The 23,960-nt window shown below is 41.4% G+C and overlaps 1 protein-coding gene across 1 annotated transcript in view; it reads right to left on the bottom strand.

Moving 5' to 3' along the window:
- cemip (cell migration inducing hyaluronidase 1) overlaps positions 1 to 23,960 on the bottom strand; it is a 328,468-nt gene that overhangs the window by 181,252 nt on the left and 123,256 nt on the right. The window contains exon 2 of the mRNA XM_084722276.1: positions 19,408 to 19,592. Coding sequence (XP_084578402.1) covers positions 19,408 to 19,462 — 55 coding nt within the window. The 5' untranslated portion in view covers positions 19,463 to 19,592. The remainder of the gene's footprint in view (positions 1 to 19,407; positions 19,593 to 23,960) is intronic.

Raw genomic sequence — 23,960 nt, 5'->3', positions numbered from 1 at the left:
CCATATAGGTGTGTTCAGGGTCGAACTATTATCAGACGTGTGAAGTTTGGTCCAAATTGAACCATTTATACAGAAGTTATTGCAAAAAATTAAAAAATTGAATTTATGGCGAAACGCCAACATTCGCCGCCCCACTTTGGCCACGCCCTTCAACTTGAGGAATATCTTTCAGTAACTTTTGATGAGAGTGTAGTGCAGAAGGTAGCCAGCGAATTTGAAGCCGTTCTGAGCCTTCCTCTAGGAGGAGTTTGTTAAAATGCGCGACAAGTGAAACGCCAAACCTAACAGGAAATTCAAAATGGCGGACTTCCTGTGGGGTTTGGCCTATGGGTCCAAGAGACTTTTTTGTGCGTCTGGGTGTGATAGACGTGTGTACCAAGTTTCGTGCACGTCGGGCAAACGTGGCGGGTGGGCTGCTGTTTAAAGGGCGTGGTCAAGCCGTTTGGCCACGCCCATCAACGAAATTAATAACATACGTTCAGACCGGGACCTGTCACGCACACATGAAATTTCATGCTGATGTGAACTTGCACACAAAAGTTATTGCTACATATGTCGTATTTTCGGGCCGCGGTCCTTCGCCGCTCTCTAGCGTCGACACCCTTCGCCGGACCGCCACGCCCTTCAAAATGTAGCATCAACCACTTGTTAAGGTCATCTTCACCAAATTTGAGCTAGAAATAATCAACACAACTGGAGCAGCATGTCAAAACCTGAAAAAAGTCATTTTCTGTCACCAGCAGGGGGCGCTATGACAATTATGGAATATTTTCATATATTTGTGTTCAGGCCCATACACTGATCATACACATGAAGTTTGGTGCAGATCTGACCATGTACCCCAAAATTATAGCCATTTCCTGTTTCATGGCGAGACATCAAAATTCGCCGCCACCTGGAGCGCAGGCCCTTTATCAAAAACGTAAACCTTCAATAACTTTTGATCACAATGTTGTCTAGATGGTACACAGTGATTTTGAAGGTGATACGACGAATCGTGTGGGACGAGTTCGTTCAAATACGACACGTGCGAAACGCCAAAATCGGCCGCGCCGTCCAAAATGGCCGACTTCCTGTAGGGTTTAGCCCATGGCTCCAAGAGGATTTTTTGTGCGTCCCAATGTGTTCTATCTGCGTACCAAGTTTCGTGCACGTCGGACAAACATGCCGTCGGGGCTCGTCTATAGATGGCGCTATTGAGCCAATTCGACGCGCCCATTTTCGAGACCCTTAAAATACGTAATTTTTCGCCGGGACTGACGCGCCCGCCAAATTTGGCGGCCCTACCTATATGGCAAGTCCCCCAAAAATGCGATTAAAGATTGTGAACGAGAATAATAATAATAATAATAATTCTTGCGATTTCAATAGGGTCCTCGCACCGGTTCGGTGCTCGGGCCCTAATAATTCTTGCGATTTCAATAGGGTCCTCGCACCGGTTCGGTGCTCGGGCCCTAATAATAATAAAAATCTGAACAAAAACAATAGGGTTCCCAGCACCGCTGGTCCTGGGAACCGCGTATGCCTTGCATTCGCGGTCCCCAGGCCCCGCGGGCTTGGCCCCCTAACTAGAACTGCAAGCAGTTATGAACGGGGGCCAAGCCTGCCCGCGCGAGCCGGTCCCCGCGGCCCTCGGAACCCGCCGCCGCGGGCTCCGAGGGACGCGGGGCTCGGGGCGATCGCGGGGACGCGCGCCTTCGTCCGAGCCGGCATTCCAGTTCAGGGCAATTGTCAGGACACAGCCTGATGCTGAGCTGCAGTATTCACTGTAGTGGGTGTGCACTGTTAGTGCCAAAGGCAGAATGCGTGGTGATTTTGATTTGTTGTAATAAATCCCGCCCACTTTGACCAATCATTACGTAAGTTGGCGGTCCGCCTCAGGAGGGCGTCCACATCATGCACAGCGAATTTCGTACGAATCCGAGCAACTTTTGGGAAACTCGATTTTTTGGGTTTGTAGCGCCCCCTATTGGCCGATCCGCACCAAATTTGGCATAGAGCGTGTGGATGACCTCTGGAACAAGCGTCTTAAGTTTGAAGTCAAAAGACTTTAGTTTGACTGAAATATGACACAACATGTGTTTTTTAAGCTAGCCAAGAAATCGTTCGGTTATAATTAGCGCATTTTTTGTCGTGCCACAATTCTTTTGATAAGTTGTGCTCAGACATGTCTAGACATCGTATGTGCAAAGTTTGGCGCAGATGGCGCTTAAACTGTAGGAGGAGTTCGAAAAAGTAGGTTTCGGACATGTGGCGACTTAGCGACGGGAATTTTCGGCGAAAGTGGGCGTGGCCTACGTCAGAAAATCCAGCGCTTTTCAGGGAACACGGCAATATGAGATTTTTCAACGTGTCATTTAAAATGTGAAAGTTATAGGCAAAAATGCGTTATAGCGCCCCCTAGTGGAGCACAAACGCGATTTTAGGTAGGCGGGATCGGAGTCCTATTCTAAATTTACCCATAAAATTTCAAAGCCCTAAGTGTTATACTTTGGCAGAAATTATTATTTTTTGTTTATCTTGTAATAAGCCCCGCCCACATTGACCTGTCATGACCCCCTTGAAGTTATGGCCTCAGGGCTGGCCCTACATCGTACGGACCAAATTTGGTAGAAATCGGTGCAGCCGTTCTAGAGATATAAACTTCCCATATCTCTAGCGCCCCCTAGGCGCCGACATTCGCCAAATTCAGCTCATAGGCTCCCAGTCTCATGCCAACCAAGGATCTCTGATTTGGTGTCGATAGCATTTACTTTGACCGAGATATGCAACATTTTCCATTTTTATGGCTAGCTACGGAAATTTGTTCGTTAATAATTCGCGGAATTTTCAACCCAAAAAAAATCTTTTGATAATTTAAGCTCATGAGGACCAGAAAAGTGTACGGGCCAATTTTCCTGCAGATAGGACAAAATCCCTAGGAGTAGTTCAAAAAAGCAGGTTTTCCAGTTTTCGCGATTTTGCGAAAAAATTAATTAGGCGCAAGTGGGCGTGGCCAATTACAAAGTGACTCAGCTCCATTCAAGGAATTGGTAGGTATAAGGTTTTTGAATGTGCGACATACGGTCTGGGAGTTATAGGCCAAAACGCGTTGTCCTTGGTTATAGCGCCCCCTACAGGCGGACGTGTGCAGTTTTTTGCGTCTGAGGTACGTGCGGGGGTGTGGGCCAACCCGCCAAATTGCACCGCCCTACCTTGAACGGTTTAGCCTGCAGCATGAGTTTTATCGGGAGAAGAATAAAAATAATAATAATAATAATAATAATAACTAGAACTGCAAGCAGTTATGAACGGGGGCCAAGCCTCCCCGCGCGAGCCGGTCCCCGCGGCCCTCGGAACCCGCCGGCGCGGGCCCCGAGGGACGCGGGGCTCGGGGCGATCGCGGGCACGCGCGCCGTCGTCCGAGCCGCGGCCTTCCAGTTCAGGGCAATTGTCAGGACACAGGCCGATGCTCAGCTGCAGTATTCACTGTAGTGGGTGTGCACTGTTAGTGCCAAAGGCAGAATGCGTGGCGATTTTGATTTGTTGTAATAAATCCCGCCCACTTTGACCAATCATTACGTAAGTTGGCGGTTGGCCTCAGGAGGGAGTCCACATCATGCACAGCGAATTTCGTAGGAATCCGAGCAATTTTTCGGAAACTCGATTTTTTTGGGTTTGTAGCGCCCCCTTTTGGCCGATCCGCACCAAATTTGGCACAGAGTCTGCGGATGACATCTGGAACCACCGTGTTAAGTTTGAAGTCGAAAGACTTTAGTTTGACCGAAATATGACACAACATGTGTTTTTTAGGCTAGCCGAAAAATCGTTCGGTTATAATTATCGCATTTTTTGTCGTGCGACGATTCTTTTGATAAGTTTTGCTCAGACACATCTAGACATCGTATGTGCAAAGTTTGGCGCAGATGGCCCTTAAACTGTAGGAGGAGTTCGAAAAAGTAGGTTTCGGACATGTGGCGACTTAGCAACGGGAATTTTCGGCGAAAGTGGGCGGGGCCTACGTCAGAAAATCCAGCCCTATTCAGGGAACACGGCAATATGAGATGTTTCAACGTGTCATTTAAAATGTGGAAGTTATAGGCAAAAATGCGTTATAGCGCCACCTAGTGGAGCAGAAACGCGATTTTCGGTAGGCGGGGTCTGAGTCCTATTCTACATGCACCCATAAAATTTCAAAGCCCTAAGTGTTATACTTTGGCAGAAATTAATTTTTTTTGTTTATCTTGTCATAAGCCCCGCCCACATCGACCTGTCATGACCCCCTTGAAGTTCTGGCCTCAGGGCTGGCCCTACATCGTACGGACCAAATTTCGTAGAAATCGGTCCAGCCGTTCTAGAGATATAAACTTCCCATATCTCTAGCGCCCCCTAGGCGCCGACATTCGCCAAATTCAGCTCATAGGCTCCCAGTCTCATGCCAACCAAGGATCTCTGATTTGGTGTCGATAGCATTTACTTTGACCGAGATATGCAAGATTTTCCATTTTTACGGCTAGCTACGGAAATTTGTTCGTTAATAATTTGGGGAATTTTCAACCCAAAAAAAATCTTTTGATAACTTTAGCTCATGACCAGCAGAAGAGTGTCCGGGCCAATTTTCGTGCTGATCGAACAAAATCCCTAGGAGGAGTTCGAAAAAGCAGCTTTTGCAGTTTTCGCGATTTTTCAGGCAAAAAAGTCTAGGCGGAAGTGGGCGTGGCCAATGGCAAAGTGACTCAGCTCCATTCAAGGAATGTGTGGATATAAGGTTTTTGAATGTGCGACATACGGTCTGGGAGTTATAGGCCAAAACGCGTTGTCCTTGCTTATAGCGCCCCCTGCAGGCGGATGTGTGCAGTTTTTTGCGTCTGAGGTACGGGCGGGGGTGTGGGCCAGCCCTCAAATTTGCATCGTCCAAACTTGCACGGTTTAGCCTGCAGCATGAGTTTTATCAACGGAAGAATAAAAATAATAATAATAAAAATCTGAACAATTACAATAGGGTTCCCAGCACCGCTGGTACTGGGAACCGCGTATGCTTGCATTCGCGGTTCCCAGCCCCCGCGGGCTTGGCCCCCTAATAATAAAAATCCGAACAAAAACAATAGGGTTCCCAGCACCGCTGGTCCTGGGAACCGCGTATGCCTTGCATTCGCGGTCCCCAGGCCCCGCGGGCTTGGCCCCCTAATCAGAACAATTACAATAGGGTTCCCAGCACCGCTGGTCCTGGGAACCGCGTATGCCTTGCATTCGCGGTCCCCAGGCCCCGCGGGCTTGGCCCCCTAATAAAAATCCGAACAAAAACAATAGGGTTCCCAGCACCGCTGGTCCTGGGAACCGCGTATGCCTTGCATTCGCGGTCCCCAGGCCCCGCGGGCTTGGCCCCCTAATAAAAATCTGAACAAAAACAATAGGGTTCCCAGCACCGCTGGTCCTGGGAACCGCGTATGCCTTGCATTCGCGGTCCCCAGGCCCCGCGGGCTTGGCCCCCTAATAATAAAAAATTACCCAAGTACTCAATTTGAGTTTCTTATATTCAAAGTTTTAAGTTTATCTAAAGAAGAAAAGTAAATTATCAGTAGTTGGTGAAACTATTTCAAAACTTTTTTTTTGAGTTGGGCTCAAAACTAAAAAATCTATTGCAATCCATTACCTTGAAATTTTGAGTTTTTTCAACTTTTTCATTTTTACGGACGCTGTTGTCTGAGGGGAGGTGTGACGTAGAGGACAGCTGATCAAGTCACAACTTTTCCGGCATTATAGTTAATTATTTTTCTCATAACTTGCCAAAAACATTACATCTACATCGCAGAAAACAACAAAGACATAGTGAGTTTCAAACCACATTATCACCATCAGTAAACAGCTCTCCCTGCCCGAGATTGAGGCTGTTTACTGGAGTGAAGTGCAAGGAAGTGTTGGTATAGACAACTGATCGGGCTGCAATGTAAATTCAGTGATTTTTCACATATAAGTTGCCAAAAACCCGACGTCCTACCACATTACTGTTGTTTGTTCTTATAACAGAGCTGTGTGTAGTAAAGTGTGGAACATTTCTCTTTTATTTTGAAGGCCCAGTTAAGGGTCTGTCATTGTCAGACTATGAGAGTCAACCCAGAAAGCGAACAGACAGAAATGTTGTGGATCATATTTGTTATAAAACTGAGCTGAACTTACTTTCTCTTCTTTCAGTCAGACTGAGATTTATTCCATCACAGCTATTTCAGTAGCTTTAGTGCTACTTGTTGTTTTGTCTGGTATTCTATCAAACTTGGTCTAAAAAGCTACAAATGCCACATACATGGTATCGATTTAAGAGGAAATTATAACTGTTGTTTGTGAAAAAAAAAACAACTTGTGATTGTCAGTTTCTTTCTGTTTTTCAGACAGAGCTGCTTGTTTGGGTTGAGTAAGAAAAATGCTCATTTCAGTGAGGAGTCTCAGTGATCTGCAGCAACATTGTAGAACTGTGCTGGGGTCTAGAGGGTTAAGTATGTTTTTATTGGTGTATAATCACCTGAAGTTAAAAATTGTCGGCTTTTATTGCCTTAGAATAAGTCCTTTATATCTACAGAGGGAGCAGATCCTCCTCTGTGAAGGCCACAATGTTTCTACAGTAGCCCAGACAGACAAACCAAAAGTGGCTCTAGATACAGTGTAATGGTTTGATCCCACAGATCATGGCTGCATCACAACTGCCAAAGCAGAATGTGGCGTTTCTAAACAATGATTGCGATTCCACCAGAAGCGCCTCTCCACCCAGCTCCACAAAAAGTATGCATGAGTCCCGGACAGTATATAGAATCAGGTCAATTTTCAAAATAAAAGACTCCATGCAGACTCCTGTTCATACCAACAGATTAAAAAAAGAAGCTATTTAACTACATAAACTACTTACCCATGGTAAAAGCACAAACATGAAGGAAAAATGAACAACTCAACAAAAGCAGGGAGGCAAAATGCTCTGCTTCTTGTCACTAAATCCTATACACTGTCTCAGGTTTTCCTATAATTCTGCACAAAGTTCAACAACATCTTCTAAACCTTTGAAAGTTGCGTTGTGAATCAACACCAATACAACCCTGCCAAAGTCAGTGAATAAAAACTATTCACATCAAAGTGGAAACAGACAACTTTTCACCTGTACAAAACACTAGATCACGTTCCATTTCCTCAGAACTTTGCTCTGTGTACATATGATTAAAAATACTTTGGAAATAAGAGAGAAGTAAGAAGCATTTTCACTGCAGAGGAACACTGAAAGCTATTGCAATCGTGGATTTCGTAATAATAACAGTCTGACTAACATTAAACTATAGCTTTGCTCACAGCAGCAGTTGGAGGGAGGTGGAATGTTAGAGGAAAACATTAAGAAAGAAATTGTGAATTTGATCATTTTCCTGAGGAATATCATATCTGAGCGAGGCCTATAGGGAACCAGTCTACAGACAGATGATGCATTATTCTATAGCCATTACACTGTGCATCAACATTTACTTCATAATGATAAGGTAAAGCAAAAAAGGTGTCTATTTCCACTTGAACATAGTGTACACAGTGTATTTACAGCCATTCATTCCAAGTATGCTCTGCAGTGCAATCACTGCAGCATTGTTTTCTTGAAGAACAAAAGATAGAAAGAAAGGTTTTGCTATTGTGCTGACAGCAGTGAAAGGATTAAAATTGATAGTCAGATCACTGCTGCATTTGTGAAATGTGTTTTCGCAAAGAGGAAATGAACTGATGGCATACACTGACTGAACAAAAATTAATCAGTCTTAACAACATATTTTGCTAATGAGCTGAGACCAGCTTAGCGCTTATATTTTTCACACATTTTGCACATTCTCATTTACATACTTGCTTCCCTCTTACTCTGAGGATTGTCTCTGTATCCGCTATAGATCACCCTCATTTGCATTTTAGATTCTCTGTGATGTATTCTATGGCTGTTTGCTTCAGCAGCCCGGTTTTCACGCGGCAAATATCATTAAACTTCCCGGCAAGAAATTGCCAAAATCAAATGAAACACAGCAGCCTTACCTGTGGTGTTTATAGCTTCACTAGCAGCATGGCATTATCAGCTGCACACTAAACTATCTCAACAACTATTGAACGGGTTTTGCACAGACAGCTGGGCTCTCCAGGGAATCAGACCAACTGACTCTGGTGATTATCTGGTAGTTTTGGTTTTGAGTGGAATAGAGGCTGCTGCTTTCCAACAATATCCATTAATTCATATAAAAACATCTCATCACTTAAATTCATGGTTCAAATTACAGTGGAGCTAAGAAAGGACAGAAAGGACATGAGCTCCCTTGAAATGCCACTTTAAGGAATTTCGGTGGAGCTCTAAGACATGATGTTCCTGAAATAATTAATAATGGAAAAATATTCCAATGCTGTGTGTTTCTTGGCTCCTAACATTTTAATTTCCAAATATTTATCATCAGTAATCATGCGCTGTCCATGGTGCTGACTCAGAGATGATCAATAAACGGACATACAGACAGAACATGTCAGTTAGTTTGGTTCCTGCTTTTCCTGGGTGCAGACAGAACTGTTTGTCCTAATTCCATTTTCCCAAGATAACAATCCACAGAAGGGAAATAACAGGGAAGTGAAGGTAGAGTCAATGACAGAGATGTGCGCCACATAGCAGCTGTTCCTAGATACTTTGTGTAAAGTCCTCCTGTGTAAAAATAAATGTCTCTGTGGGTTCATTTCTGATTCCAGAGCTCTTCGCATTAGCTTACATTCACACAGCTCACATGATAATGTTGATACCCGAAACCAGAGCCTTAAAAGCCTAAAACAGCTCGCTAAAGTTTGCTAAACAGTGTGGAACGTACGCCATGATTCATGACCGTGTGTGTATGAGAAGGACAAAAACGTTGCCTGTGTCCTTCTGCTGATTTTGAGATTCTGTTCCTTGTATTTGCTCTGATTCATTATGTATTCTTGGATTTTCAAACAGTAGCCTCTATGAAATGTTATTTAGAGTAGGAGTAACCCTGAAATTTACCACACACACGCACACTTCCATGTATAATAGCAACAGCAAGGCGCATCAGGAAATAGGGCTCCACTGAAAGCCAAGTGTAATTCAAGACCCTGCTTCCACTGATGCTCCTTTCAGCGTGATATCACTGCGTTCCTGTGCCTGAGCTTCTCATTGGGATGCAGGCCCGTTACTAAAGCCCCAATAAAAAGCCAATCTGCCTCAGATTGAGATGCTCTCGTTGTTCTGATTAGAAGGAGTCGCTTACAGCTCGGAAAGCTTCTGTTTGCGCTCACAATAAAACCGCAATAAACGGAGCCTCTGAGAGAGATGTGTGAAGTTTATAGTCGAGGAACTTTTCTAATGCCTTGAGTTCTATTCCACACACTCACACACACACACACACACACACACACACACACACACAGAGCTGAGCCGGGATCAGTTGTGGCGTTGCTTGGCTAGATGCCTGTTTGCACGACTGTCAGGAGAAGAAGAATCCCACACAACATAGAGACAAACACAAGCCTCCAGCGTGTTCTTTTTAAAGTGTATATGCATATGTATGTTTACTCATCATTCTCATTCCTCCTATATTCTCTTATTTGAGGGGGTTTTGATTTTTATTCTTCAATTATGCTGGAAAATATATTTTAAAAGATCAAACTCTTAAATATAGATGTAGAGAGAAATGACAAAATGTCTCATTTTTTCATTTCACAGCATAATCATAGAGAGCAGCCATTTTATTTTTTAAAGTTTCTCAGAGTTCTCTAAATGTTAATCAAAACACACATTTTTAAACCATAATTCTTATTTAGCTTTGATTTAGAAGGACTACAGAGTTGACATGTTATGGTTCAGACACATCTGATAGAAATATTATCGAATGAATTTGTCAAAAAAAATAAAACCGGGAAGTGAGACACAGGTCCTTAAGGTATAGTAAACCCTTTTTATACCTGATTAAATCATGTTTTTGTAGAAATCTGAGTTGATGTAAATTTGGGACACAACTTCAAATGGCCAACAATTTCATTAAAAAATTGATCTGAAAACAAAGATGATTATAATAGTATATTTTTATACCTGTGTTATCAGTAGGTGTTGTTAGTTTTAGATTTTGAAGCTTCTAACATATTTTGAAATTGTTTGAAACTGTGAATTCTTGTCTGGGACGAGGCTGTTTTCTGGCACAGAGCAAGAATGGGTGATATATTTCTGTGTGTGTGAGGAGTTTGTGGTCTGACCTATGGACTTAGTGTGGCAGGGTTACAAAGAACTGGTAATCATCATGAATTCATACATGATGTCTTGCATGAGAAAGCATGAATTCATTCACATAGTACTTTATGAACTCTCAGGAATGTACAAGAATCAACAGTATCTCATGCAGGACTTAATCAGAACAATAGATAAATTAATGCTGCGACTAAGGTATTTTAATCATCATCATTTCTGAGGTATTAAAGATGTTCATGTCTTCTTCATAGGTGAGTTTGTGGTTAAAGGAGCAGGTCAAAAAAGCTGACTAGTCATTACTTCATGGTGACTTCATCATGTTTGTGGTTCTGCAAATAAAGTCAAATAAAGGCCCTTAAAGGGATACTTCACCCAGAAATGTAAATTCAGTGATTATCTAGTTTCCCTCATGCTCATTGAAGATTGGGTTTAGGTTTTTTGTCCTCAAAACACTGCTGGAGTTTCACAGGAAAACAGTGAATCTCTGAGACAACTGAATTTTTCAAACATAAAAAACAGTGGGAAGAAATTATATTTCGGGGCTTTAGGAGACTTGGATTGCACCAGATGTTTTCAGGCGTTTTTTCTTTTTGAAAACTGGTCAGTATTTACTTCCACTGTTTGGGCGATTCTGCGACACTGTTTTCCTCTCAAAGTCCAGCATTTTTGTGTGAATTATCCCTTCAAGTCATTTTGTACTCATTTGTATATATTCACATTTTGCTGAGAACAAAACCACAATTCTTCTCTTTATGTTCATTTTTGTGTTTTTTATTTCACTTGTTTTGGCATGTAAACACCTGTTTCCCATGCAAATAAAGCTCTTGTTTAATTCTTGTACATGCCTAACATGACTGAATTCATGCTTTTACAATATTTGATTACACATGTTGAGATGAATGTTTCTGCTTTATCACTGTTAGGTAACACAAGGAGCTTCAAGAGCCTCCTTTCACTTGTGTCCAGCTGTGTTTGTGTGTGTGTGGGGACTGACTATCTGGCAGTCATGATTAGAAAGACCTTGAAAATGTGCTCTGAAATGCGTGTGTGTGTGTGTGTGTGTGTGTGTGTGTGTGTGTGTGTGTGTGTGTGTGTGTGTGTGTGTGTGTGTGTGTGTGTGTGTGTGTGTCACGAGTGTGCAAACTGGTTTTATCCTGTAAGTGGAGACACTGGGACTGGCTTATTCACATATCTGATATGACATGGCATACAGTACTTCTGGACATATAAGCTCAAGACATATCTTAAATTTTTGGTGTGACTGTGTCCATGTACACGTGCTGTACAAACGAATTCTCTGATTAGACAAAACATTCTCATTCCTGGTCGTCATATCAACGTTTCGTCATGCCTCTTGGCATCTCATAAGGCACAAGGTTCCCTATGAGACGCTGCCTGAAAGCTTTTTTGATGTGTTGTGAAACAGTCGTGGTTTTGTTCAGTTTAGGCACCAAAATTACTTGGTTGGTTTTGTGAAAAAACATTTGGGTTTAGGTTTAAATAAGTATGTTACTCTCTGTAAGTAAACTTTAGATAACATATAATAAAAAAAAAAGTATACTGCAAAAGCATTCATTTTACTTTTAATTCTCAGAACAAAGGAACACTTTGTAGGTGCATACAAGAGGTGCAAGTAGACCAAATAGTTGCAAAAAGATTCTTGGGGGAAAATGATGCAGCAGATTTTGCAAAATACATGACCTTTTCCTTTACAACTTCCCTTATGAAACAGGAGTTCTTCTTAAGAAGTCTGGTTTTCCTGTATTATTGTCTGGGTGGAAACAGTAGACTTTTAATGTTGTATAGGGCTTATACATGCTGTAGTGTTGTGATAATGAAAAAAATGGAAAGAAAAGTTTGAGAGAAATTATGAGAACTACAGGAGAATTTTGATCCCAGGAGGAAATAGGGAGAGGGGAATAAAAAACCAGGAGTCTCCAGTGAAAATCGAGACACATATGACCCCAGCCTGTGTTTGTGTGCTCTTTACACTACGTCACCTGATGAGGGCGGGTTTACACTGAAACACTGGAACATGTGTGAGATTCTGAGGGGCGTGACAAAAAGTTGGCATTTCGCATCCTGGGAATGAGAACGAGTTGGATCGGATTTGTGTGTCAAAAAAAAATAAATAAATAAATCACATACCCAAGTGACCTCAGTTTGGGCTGATCATGTTTTATCACTTCACTCATCAAAGTGGCGACTGACCACAAGTTTTTCGTCATCACTCGGTTTACAGAACCGAGAGTCCTTAAATGACCCGGTCCTGCAGTTCAATTCAGTGAAAGCGAACAGCGGCTCTGCCTGTCTCTGTCAAAGCTCCTCTCTCATCCTGGGAAATGAATTTGATGCAGGGATTAATATCCTTCAACACCTCCTCGGCTGTAAATCCATAAACTGATATATTCCTGTGACACTGCGGGTGAACACTGTGCATCAGTTACCCTGAGCCAACTCTCTGACTTTCATTAGAACGAGGTGTTCACGATGAAATGTAGCACTGAATTTAGTCATTTAAAGAATCATTGTATTCGAATTACAAACATCCTCGTCTCTCATGCTGTGTAAGTTGTAGGTTTTATTTGTTCACTTTTGTGATATTGCCTCTGCATGCCCTCCCTAATAGAAATTACATTATATACTACTAAATAGTTTTGCCTAATATAATATTTTTGAAGAAAAAGTTCAAGCTGCCTGTGTAGCAGTGTCACCAAATTATGAGCAGGACATTAAAACCAGCAGGCACACTGCTAGAATCAAGCATGGCAATCGCCCCCTTTGGTGCCCCCATATAAGAAGAAATGCCACAAAAGTACCCTCATGGATGCCCCTAGGATAGACAACAAATCATAAAGTGGCCTATTGAGTGCCCTTCAAGCAGAGAAAATGTGATAAAGTGCATCATGACTTTCAGTGCATTGGTGCCCTTTTTTATTTGTGTTGCCCCTGCCCCTCAGACAGCCTGAGTGCACCACTGAGTAGGCAGATACCTTTACTTTGAGATTACAGATGATATTTTCAGGTTTTTCTGCCATTTTTTCCAAAACTAATTTGTTAGAGGGAGTAATTATATTTTCAGATAGAATTCACGTGCTTTCTTATACAATGTAAAGTTCTGTGTTTAGAGGTTGTTATAAACGGTGCATGTTGCACTTGATTCACTTTATTTCCTTTTTGTTCTGGATTTTTCCCTGCAAAGGTACACATATGGTTTTCTCTGTTCACTTTCAGTGTTTCTACTGTGTGCCATATTTGTTTGCATACTGTATTTATTTTCTTGTATACATTGTCTGACCCATCTCATATTCTGCACTATGAATATGAGCTCTGACCCTCTGGCAGACAGGGTTTAGAGTAATCCAGGAGAAGGCCTTTATCTGTACTAGTTAAACTAGAACATTTTATTAACTTTCATGACTGTGGCTTAAATTTGGTTCAGTTAGTCAGAGACTGTGGAGTCCTGGAGTATGGGAAGCAACTAATGATGCTCACAAAAACCTGGACAGGAATAGAAAAGAGCAGGATGGGTATAAATCTGGAGACAAAACATCAGCAGAGACGAAAAAGAATTCAGTCAAAAAAATTTACTGTGGATGAAAAAACACCACTAAAAAAACCCTGTGTCAAACCATCCAGTTATTAAAAGTAAAACCCAGACTTGTTTGGCCTCTGATGTTGGTCTTCATTTAGATCAGGGCCATAAGGTTTCATATGGTCTGCCAGATGTTTCTAGCTGAAAATGAATAAATAAGATTAATTAAAATATATATAGAATATAAATCGTAATTTATGCTGTTTTATTTTTATGAGTTTTTTAAGAGGTGCCCTGGTAGCTCACTTGGTAGAGCATGTACTCCATGCATGAAGGCTCCTGTCCTTATCACAGCGGTGTTCAACTGCAGCCCGTGGCCCTTTGCTTCATGTGGTCTTCTCTCTCTCTCTCTGTCTTGTTCCAATAAAGGCAACAGGCCAAACAATCATCCCAAAAAGCTCTTTGAATATATAGGCTCCATAATTATTCATTATTTTCCATAATCTGAGCAGGCAGGCAGACAAACCCTTTGCATAGGAAGTCAGTCAATTTAGGGATCTTACCATTTTGCACCTTAACAATACAAAAGGTGTGCAAGTGTGTGCAAGGGTGGATGTTTTGTGCCACGGTTGGTGGGGACATATACATAGTAAAAGCTGTCTGTCTCCTGCCTGAGGCGCATGGAGCGAAGGGAGACAGAGAGACACTGTTCTGCTGTCAGGGGAGAGCCGACTGAGCTGATAGTATACATGGGAAAAAATGACAAAATCACAGATCACTTTCCCCATGATGGTCTGAATAACTCAATAGATTTGTCACTTAATCCATACATTAAATATTTTGGCAGTAAAAAGAGACCTATGGCTTTAGATAGGCAGTGGACCAAACCACCGTGAGACATTATGAGGGGAAGCACGCAATCTTTCAAAAATTAAAAATGCATTGTTTTGTGTCTGTAATCAACAGTAGATATATTTTAATTTTTTTTTTTTTAATTGCTGCTCGGGGAAATTCACAAATCCCTGGATCCCTTCCCAATTCTACACCCTTGGGTGTGTGCTTTTGGCCCATGGCTCACCATTAAGTTTAAGTTTTGACCCTATGAGGGAAAAATGTTGGCCAGCCCTGATTTTGATAATCCAAACAGTCCATGCTTCCTCACAAACAGCACTAAGTAAAGGCTTAACCTGCCTCTTTGAAGGATTAATTTAAGGTTCAGTTTAGTCCTAGATTAGCTCTTATCCTCCCTCTTGAAATCAGTTTAGTTTAATCCAAAAGAGACTAAATCTATATCTACTTTAAGATAAGTTTTGTGCAAGTCGCTTTGAGTTAATACAGCTTAAACAGGCATTTTAGTCTGGGACTAAGCCTTGTCTGAAACTGGCCTATAAGTATTCTAATGTAAACTCAACCATTTTAAAAACTAATTGCGCCTACCTCAATTAAATTTTAATTAATGTTGCTGTAGGCTGCAGGGCTGTACAATAGCTTCATGGTGTTATCACTGCATGTGTAATAAGTGCATTATGTGTAATTTGTGGTTGTGTGTGCTGCTCTGTTTATCATTCCAAGACAAAATTTACCTCTGGGGGATAATAAGGTAAGTTGTATCATATCATAGTTAAATTAGAAGACAAGTCTGTCAAAGTGTGTGTGTAGCTGCTCTGCTGCGTGACTTGCAACCTACACTTCAATGTACTGTTGGGATTATGGTGGCTGGTGTGGTGCTTTTCACACTGCACAGGGACAGAGAGCGCCTATAGAGACACCCTGTGAGTGCTTCATTTCTCTGCAGAAACCTGTTACCCAGTAATGACCTTTACATACTAACATATTACTATGGCGATATTATGTGCAGTGGCATGAGGTGAATGGTGGCTTCACAAGGCAAATTAGTAGTATATAAAAATAATTGGATGGAACAGAATTTATCTGCATAGAGCATAGAGGATCCTTGACCTCACTGTCTTTTTAAACATGAACCAACAACGTGTCTTTGGGTCATTCAGAGTAAACAAATGTTGATCATTTTTTTTCTACATCAGTGCTGCGATTTCCATTTACCTCCTTTCAGTTCCACTCACAAGATTTTTCTGCAGCTTTTAACTGCATCCTACAGCACTCAATCTGATGAGACCTTGAGACGCTGTGAAAAGCACAGGAAAAGGCTTGTAAGTGGACCTCAAGTTAAAGGACCAATATGTAGCGATTGCATGTGCAAAAATGAGTCCCACAGTCCAAACGGAAAGTTGGAGCCATAGACTGTATATTAGTTATACTGTGATCCTGTTTTATATACGATATATTATTGAAGTGTGTTGTTTCCACCATCCCCTCCTCCCCAGAGACAGACAGGCTGCAGCAGGAGCTCTACATGAGCTCTGCAGGAGCCCTGCAGAATGCCTGCAGTCTCGTAAATTGACATTAACAAATGATGATGAGTCCTCCACTGTGAGATGATCAGCTGTTTATAACTGTCACTTGTCTGTCAAAGTAAAGTTAATCCAGTTATCCTGAAAACAAAAGCCCACTGCTCTGAAATAACACACTCTGGACACTACTTGTCTCACTGCCTGCCAAACTCCATTAATATTTTGCTCAATTTAACAGTTACAAACATCCACGCCTTCTACAAGATTATTAATTGTTTCTTTCGACTCATAAACAGACATTCTGTGAACATTCAGCATTAATTTGAACTCTGATTAATGTGAAACAGACATACAAAACAGTCATTCTGGTCCAGAATGGAAATTTCAAAGTTTTTTTTATGAAATTTGAGCGAACCAACCCTTTAATAACTAAGCATTTGCATGCCACATGCATCACTAACAGAATATCACACACATGATCCCACCTTATGTACTTAAAAGCACCGTTCATCAATCTGAAGCGCAGTGGCATCATAACCACCTTGTGCTGCATTCAGGGACTAATCCGTCACAGGCTCTGACAGCTGCTGTTGTTTACATCTGGAGCAGATGCTACAGGCGCTACACTGCACTGCAGATTTTTACACTGCAATAATGTACAGGGAGGACTCAAAGCAGCAAGCTGGGATAAAGTGAAAGAGGAAACAGAGAGCTGACTGGAGAGCAGAGAGCAAGAGTGCAGCAGTGCTGATCTTAATGGTCAACATGGAGTGACTCACACTGTATGACTGACTACACCAAACAATGAATGTACCGTAAGCGCCGAAGTATCGACGTTGTATCCAAGGCCTTATATAGCTCTGTACTCTTTACCACATCAAAACCTATTAAAGACCAGTTGAACTTAAAGTGTATGTTTGTTTTCTCTCTATGTAACGTCCTGTGCTGTCGAATGGGGGTAAGATTAAAGTGATATTCTGTATTCTTCTTAATGTCAAAAAATCCCATAATAAGACCACTGCAGCAACACACCGATGCTACCAACAAGTATTATCTGTGAGAATTAGAATTATTAAAAGAAAATCAATGAGCCACACTGATGCATTTGCTACAGACTACAGTGTCCATCTCTGTTTGACAATTAATGAGCTTTTTTATGTGAAAGTAACACTATTGTTTTCAGTGTAATTTGCTCAAAAAATCATTTTTTTAATCAAAACTCCCACACTAATAATTCAGTGAATCAGTTTGCTCTATTTGTACAAGTTATTGAAAAAGCTTAATTTTCATTCATGTCCTGTTAAAATCTTTTCACTTAATTTGAAGGTCAACATCCTGATATTTTAGCGAAGATTTTTCTTCCTTATTTTATCCCCACCCTCCTTTTTGCTTACAATACTCAGTAATCTGTTTTATATCACACCTGCCAAGACTCCTGTTTTTCCTGGGTTTCTCCCATATTTCATGGCCATCCTCCCGGCACCCTCCCGTTTTATTGTTTCTCCTGGGAAACTCCCGAAAGCACTCCATATCTGATTCATAAGTTCTCTATTTTTGTCACAGGCCCGGCTCAGGGTGGAAGAGCATGCATGACAGCCTCAGTTTAATATTTTGCAGTTGACGTTTGAATAATCTGGTGCATGGACTCTGCGTCTCCATGCAAACAGCTGTATCAGTCACAGTTAAGGCTCATTCTGTCTGTACTTGTGCACGCTTTCTGAAAGCTTACAGAGACAGACATAACGCAGCCGTACCTTCGGCTGTCGTGGGGCCAGTGCAGCAGTGTGGCCAATAGTTCAAGCAAGACACGACCACAAGGCACGACAAAGACGTTTAAAAAAATCAGTAGTCTTGTAAATGGCGTTTGTCCTCAATTAGGCAGTGAAAAAAAACTCTCCCTCCATATGGTGTACATTGTTACAACCTCCTCCGGCATCACCATGTTTTTTCTCAGAAAGTTTTGATGCTTCTTCTTCTCCTACTTTAACTAAAGTAGTTAAAGTTGTAACACGTTTTGTCTCAGCACCTATAACTCACTTAATTTTTGGTTATTATCCTACAAAAAAATACTGCTGTGAATTTATGCAATCATTACTGTTTACATCAGTGGCGGCTGGTGAACATTGTAATGTATCACACCGGTGTATTTTAATATATGAAAAGGGCCTTTATTTGTACTTGCAGGACTTAATGACCATGTTTTAGAACCTAATGGAACTTGCTTAATTAAGGTAAGTTAAGGTACTTCGATTTGTGCAAATCCTTTATAATAATTATATTTTATTTTACAATTTCTGATGAAAGACTAAAGTCAGCAAAAAGTACCTCAATAAGTATGAAAGAAATCTGATACTACAAACTTTCAGACAATGAAAGAAAATTAGAAACACACTAAAACCTATTAGCATATAACAAGATTTCCACTGTCACTATGTTCTCCTCAGAGAGTTTATCATTTTCATCTGACTGTTGTTGCTTTATGATGTCAGCTGATCAGGCTGATGTTTATAGTGACTTCATGGATTTCATGACTCCATTCTAGCAGTTAATGTGCTAAACTCTTCAACTATCAACAGGTCTGAGATCTCACTCTGTTGTATTAATTATCAGATGTAGATGGAGCCAGTCGCTCTCTGCTGCCACCCAGAGGTTGATGATGTATAAACCAGCAGCATTCAGATGAATGCTGAGGTCACAGCTTCTGTGCGCCTCATCAACCTGCTATCTCTTGTATTGAGAGGATCCAACTGCGTATGTACAACTTATAGCGAGAGTAAATGGGCCAAAAAATTGCGCCCCAAGCTGGAAACACGTGACCTATCTGTAACATTAGACATCTCAAAACATTTTTAACAACACATTTTAGTGCAGATTATACATTTTACTCACTAACTACACAATACTTTAATTGTTCATTTAAAGAAACCTACAGTATATATTTTAAAGTAATTAAGTTTTCTTCACTGAAGTTTTAGGATGTGGGGAGAGGTGGGGCGGCGCCCTCTATTGACCAGCCACCACTGGTTTACATGTTATTTAATTTTTAAAAAGATAAACTAGCAGAACAAATGCATTAATCTCTTATTCTGGCTTCGAGTTTTGAAGTCAAAGGCCAAAATGAGCGCTTATGTCCATTCTTGTAGTTATGGAAATCTGGCACTTGTGATTGGTAAAATCTGATTACTGACTGATGGATTGTCTTTCATGACATCAAGTGTCCTTCGCCCACTGAGAAAATAAAGATCAGTAAAAAGAAGAAAATGATGTCCTTAGCTCACCTGCTTGGATGCTGGGGAGCAGCAGAGCTGCCAGAAACACAACGCATGTCTTCATCTCTCTCAGCCCGCCACTGACCAGCTTCACACCTGAGGCCTTCAAAGGTTGCTGCAGACCCCCCAGTGGGCTTCAGAGGGGGTTTCAGAGTGGGAGTGCCAAGTTCACAGTGGGAGGCCACCAAAGGCACCTGGAACATCACATTGAAATGCAGAAGACTCAGCAAGACACGTACAAATAGGCGATTCAAAAGGACTCTCTGGTGTAGGAGACTGGCAGGAGGTCTGTCACATTTCTGGACATCATGTCACACAGGGGAGTCTCTCACAACACCAGCTTTAATATGTTGATTCAGACATTTTCAAAGAGATAATGACAGTATACACCATCGCAACATCACACAGGTTTGCTAAAGAAACACAGCAATGTTTCATACGGAGGAGATAAAACCAACTTCACTGCTGTTTTCTTTAATATTAGGCCTTTGGTCGTCCTCACATGATGGACAGAAGAGACACTCTGAGCTGCATGGACACTGTTTTTTATGGACGCAGTGCAAATGCCAAATGCTGCAGCTGTGTTACCTTTGGCAGTGAGTCCTGCTCTGAATTCACCCTCACTGCTGCACTCAAAATGTTCAACTTTGACCTTATTTGTCAGTGGCATTTAACTCCTGCTGACCATGTGACTGCATAGAAATGTGTTATGGACAAAAAGCTTATCTAATTTATGTTTCACGATCCACGATCTTGGACTGGAGGTAAAGGGCTACCATGTTTAACTCAGTCCTAACATTCTTCAGATATGAACCAGTGAACTGCACTCAGAGCAGAGAACAGAGCTGTATTTGTTTGAAACTTGAGTCTGTTTTTTTTTTTTTTTTTTTGAGATTACTTTTTGGGGCTTTTTGCCTTTAATCACAGTGACAGCTGAAGACATGACAGGAAAGGGGGGTGAAGAGAGAGGGGATGACACGCAGCAAATGGGCCGCAGCGGGGAGTTGAACCAGCGGCCCCAGCACATGGGGCATGCGCCCCACCATCTGAGCTACAGGGGCGCCCCGAGTCTGGGTTTGGTCTCAGATCTGGTCTACAGAGGGTTTTAACTACAAAATAACATGTTAGAGTATTCAGATAACTTTTTTGCCTTAGTTTTACAATTCAGGTAATCAGTTCTTTAGTAACATTTTCAAACAAGGAATCTGTGACTGTTGAGATTTCCCTGTATGTGCCACATATAAGCCTAACCATTACCCTAGTTAACAGTTTCATTAGTTTATCTTGGAGTGTGGGAACCCACTGTACCAGATCACAGACATGGCTGACCCTGCAGGTCCTGGAAATTTATGCAGAGTTAGGAAAATCAGCTTCCTGAGAAAATTCCAAGGTTTATTTGCTCATTTTATTAATTGTAATTACTACTGTTTTTAATTTTCAATCACTTTTGCTGGTTATTACTTACTGTTACAGCATGCAGTGTTGTGTTTTATGTTAATTAGGCTGCGTGCGCATGGCTGGCTCCAGCTGGGGAGGCGTGGCTTCCTGTTTGGTGCAGTCCCAGTCAGCTCCACCAATCCCCGGGTTGCAGCTGGGAGAGCAGCAGCCAGATAAACTTGGCCAAATCGTCAGTCGGGGAGGCTGAGGAGCAGCTTGCCAGACGTGCCTCTTGACTGTGGTTTTGTTAAAGTTAATGGCTGCATTAACTTCAGTAACTCTGTACAGCATGAGGCACTTTTACACAATACCTGGGACTCTGTGAGGGAATAGATTCAACAACTGATTTAATCTTTTTCTTGCATGCAGGATTGGTATGAGGATATGAAGCACTGGCTCCATTGTCTTTCTGTTTTTGGTATGCAAATTAGTGAGGATTTTCAGGATCATTAGTTAGGAGCTCCGCTTTTCAGAATCTTCTTTCGATTATCTCTATTTCTTTCATTTGAACAGCCCATTTCCTTTGTAGTTCTTGCCTCAAATTTCTGTTCATCAATTACCCAACTTCTGTCAATAAATAATGTTTACCATTTACAACTGGTTTAATGTTGCTTCCCTTTTCCCCACAAGCTAAGGGTCATAATACTTATTTATTTGTCTCGCTGCCAACTGATGCACTTTTACCTATAAACATTGTTCATTTTACTTTGTTTAAACCCTGTATTCTTCCTTTATTGGTACCTCAGAGCTTTCTTGATAATTTTAGTTGTGTCCTTTTTGTATGTTGTGTAAGTTGTGTCCTCAATGTGTTTTCCGAGCATTGAAATAAATGAATCATGATGATGTTGATGATTGTTTCATTGTTTGCAGCCAAAAGGCTGAACAGGTGCTGACTGTCAGGTACCCTTAGTTTGCATTTACTTTCATGTACCCTCTTGATTTTATATTTACATGCAATGGAACATGATCATTAATCAAGAGCTGTAAAGGGAATAATTCATCTGTTATTAGCCTGCAGAGTTATAGATTATGGATCATAGCTGACAGTATAACTAACATGCACAAGAAATTGCGAAGCAGCTTTCATTTTTGGTGACACAAAAGTACTACAAAAATAGTAACGAATTACTTTTCTCAGTAGGTGATGCTGTAATGTAACAAGTTACTTTTTATAGCAGTTATATTAAAAGTTACAATTATAAGTCCCATTACCCAACACTGATTATAAAAACCTCTGTTGGCGAATTAGCTCTGATTTATCATCAGGTTGCCAGTTACTGTACAGTCTTTGGTCTGGACTGGACCCAGTTGTTTTCTTTTCTGCTTTTCTAGTCTCTCAGCAGTGTGAAGAGGCTGCTCTGCTTTCAGTCAGCTGTCAGGTAACCACAGAGACACAAAATTACACGCTATGACCTGCACTTTTCTGCTTTGTACAAGTACAAGTAATGGTAATATATGTCATTGCCATGTACAGTAACAACAGATAATTTTCATGTTTACTTACATGCACTAATGTGTGGAATGATATTACATTTTCATAGCTTGTACAAAAGCATTTCATTACAAATATGACTAGACTTTTTGACAGCTTGATTTTAACAAATAATTTAGTCAGATTTACATTATTTCCAGTTCACATTTCTTACCTTTCAAAGGCACTATTATATCATGTAACAGTATGACTATGAACAGCGGTGAGATAACTGAATTAAGAGGACTGAATGGACCCTGATTTTTGTTTTGGTCTAGGTCTTGACTTGGTCTCAAATTGGATAGTAAGTGGTTTTGACTACAGGAATTATGCCATGCCCAAATGTGCACATACCCCCACTTTTTTCGGGAGAGGGAGCATGGAAAATGTGTGATTTTCAGAAATCTTTTTGACAGATAAATAAACTGCACAACTGTTTGTGCGGTTTTGCCGCCAAACACACACAGTCATATTGTCCTCCATTGTCCAGACAGTGGCACTGACCGTGACCCTGTCTTGGTTTGTGAAGAGCTGCTTTTGGAAACACACTCATGAGTCTGCAAAGTCTTGCTGCAAAGCTGCCAAGTTGGCAGTGGCAGCAGCAACTAGGAGCTTCTTCCTGACCACGGCTACATTAGAGAGACTGTAAAACATGCTGTGACATTTTGCATTTTTAATTACTCATTTAATGACTTAACAATGTTTACTGCAGATTAATTAATCGAACGGTAGCTCTGCCTTGTGAAGATTCTTCTACCAGTGCGTGACCTCCAGAAAATTGGCTGAATCGCTGTAAACTGTGCAGCATTCTGATGCTGCCTTTGATTAGATTTAATTAGCTCACGCTGCCACGAGGAGAGCTCAGTGAGAGGCTGTAGGCATAAAGGAACAGTATAATAATTTATCATCATTTATTTTATCATGTAATTAGCTTGCTGTTTGACTGCTGGTGACAGAGTTAGTGGGAGTTTCTCTGTGCACTCAGATACAGTATGCTGGCCTATTTACCATGCATGTAGATACACTGTTCACACTAGTGCTGACTTAATGAGTCATACACAGCCTTATATTTCATTCAGTTTGTTAACTAGATGTTATGCTGCTAATGCTGTTTGTCCCTCTATAATTCTTTCCAGCACACTTCATCTCCAGTCCAGATGTCTGCTGTTTACGGATGCCAGTGTGTGCATATGCTCCGCGGTCGATCTGGCTGTGTGCACATGTGTGCACAGGTCACAGCTGTACTGTACGGCAATCCCTGGTAAACATTTCTCGCAGGTAATCTCCTCCGCATATTGGAATCATGTGATTATCTTGTCTCGCAGCAGATTAATTCCTGAGCTGCAGCGGCAACAAAAGAAAATGAAAGATTCCATTTCTTCTGGCTGGCAAAGTGCCAGTTTGAGCAAATATGTGACTTCTGGCAGTTGCAGTTAGTGTGATTTAATGACTTAAGCAGCAAAATTGCCATATGGAAATCACTGTTTTTAATCTAATCTTATGTTTAAAGGGAAGCCCTGGTGGTGCAGAGGTTTTGGAGCAGTTTAAGTCCTGCAGGAATCCACAGTCTCCAGGCAAATGCGGAGATGCTCGCAATAATTTCTTTCATAAGAAAAAATCTTATTTAGAGACTGTAGAAAGATGATTGCTGTCC

This window comes from Lutjanus erythropterus, chromosome 1 (assembly GCF_056507025.1).
Source record: "Lutjanus erythropterus isolate fLutEry1 chromosome 1, fLutEry1.hap2, whole genome shotgun sequence".
Taxonomy (NCBI): domain Eukaryota; kingdom Metazoa; phylum Chordata; class Actinopteri; order Lutjaniformes; family Lutjanidae; genus Lutjanus; species Lutjanus erythropterus.
This window is presented reverse-complemented; position numbering and strand designations above follow the sequence as displayed.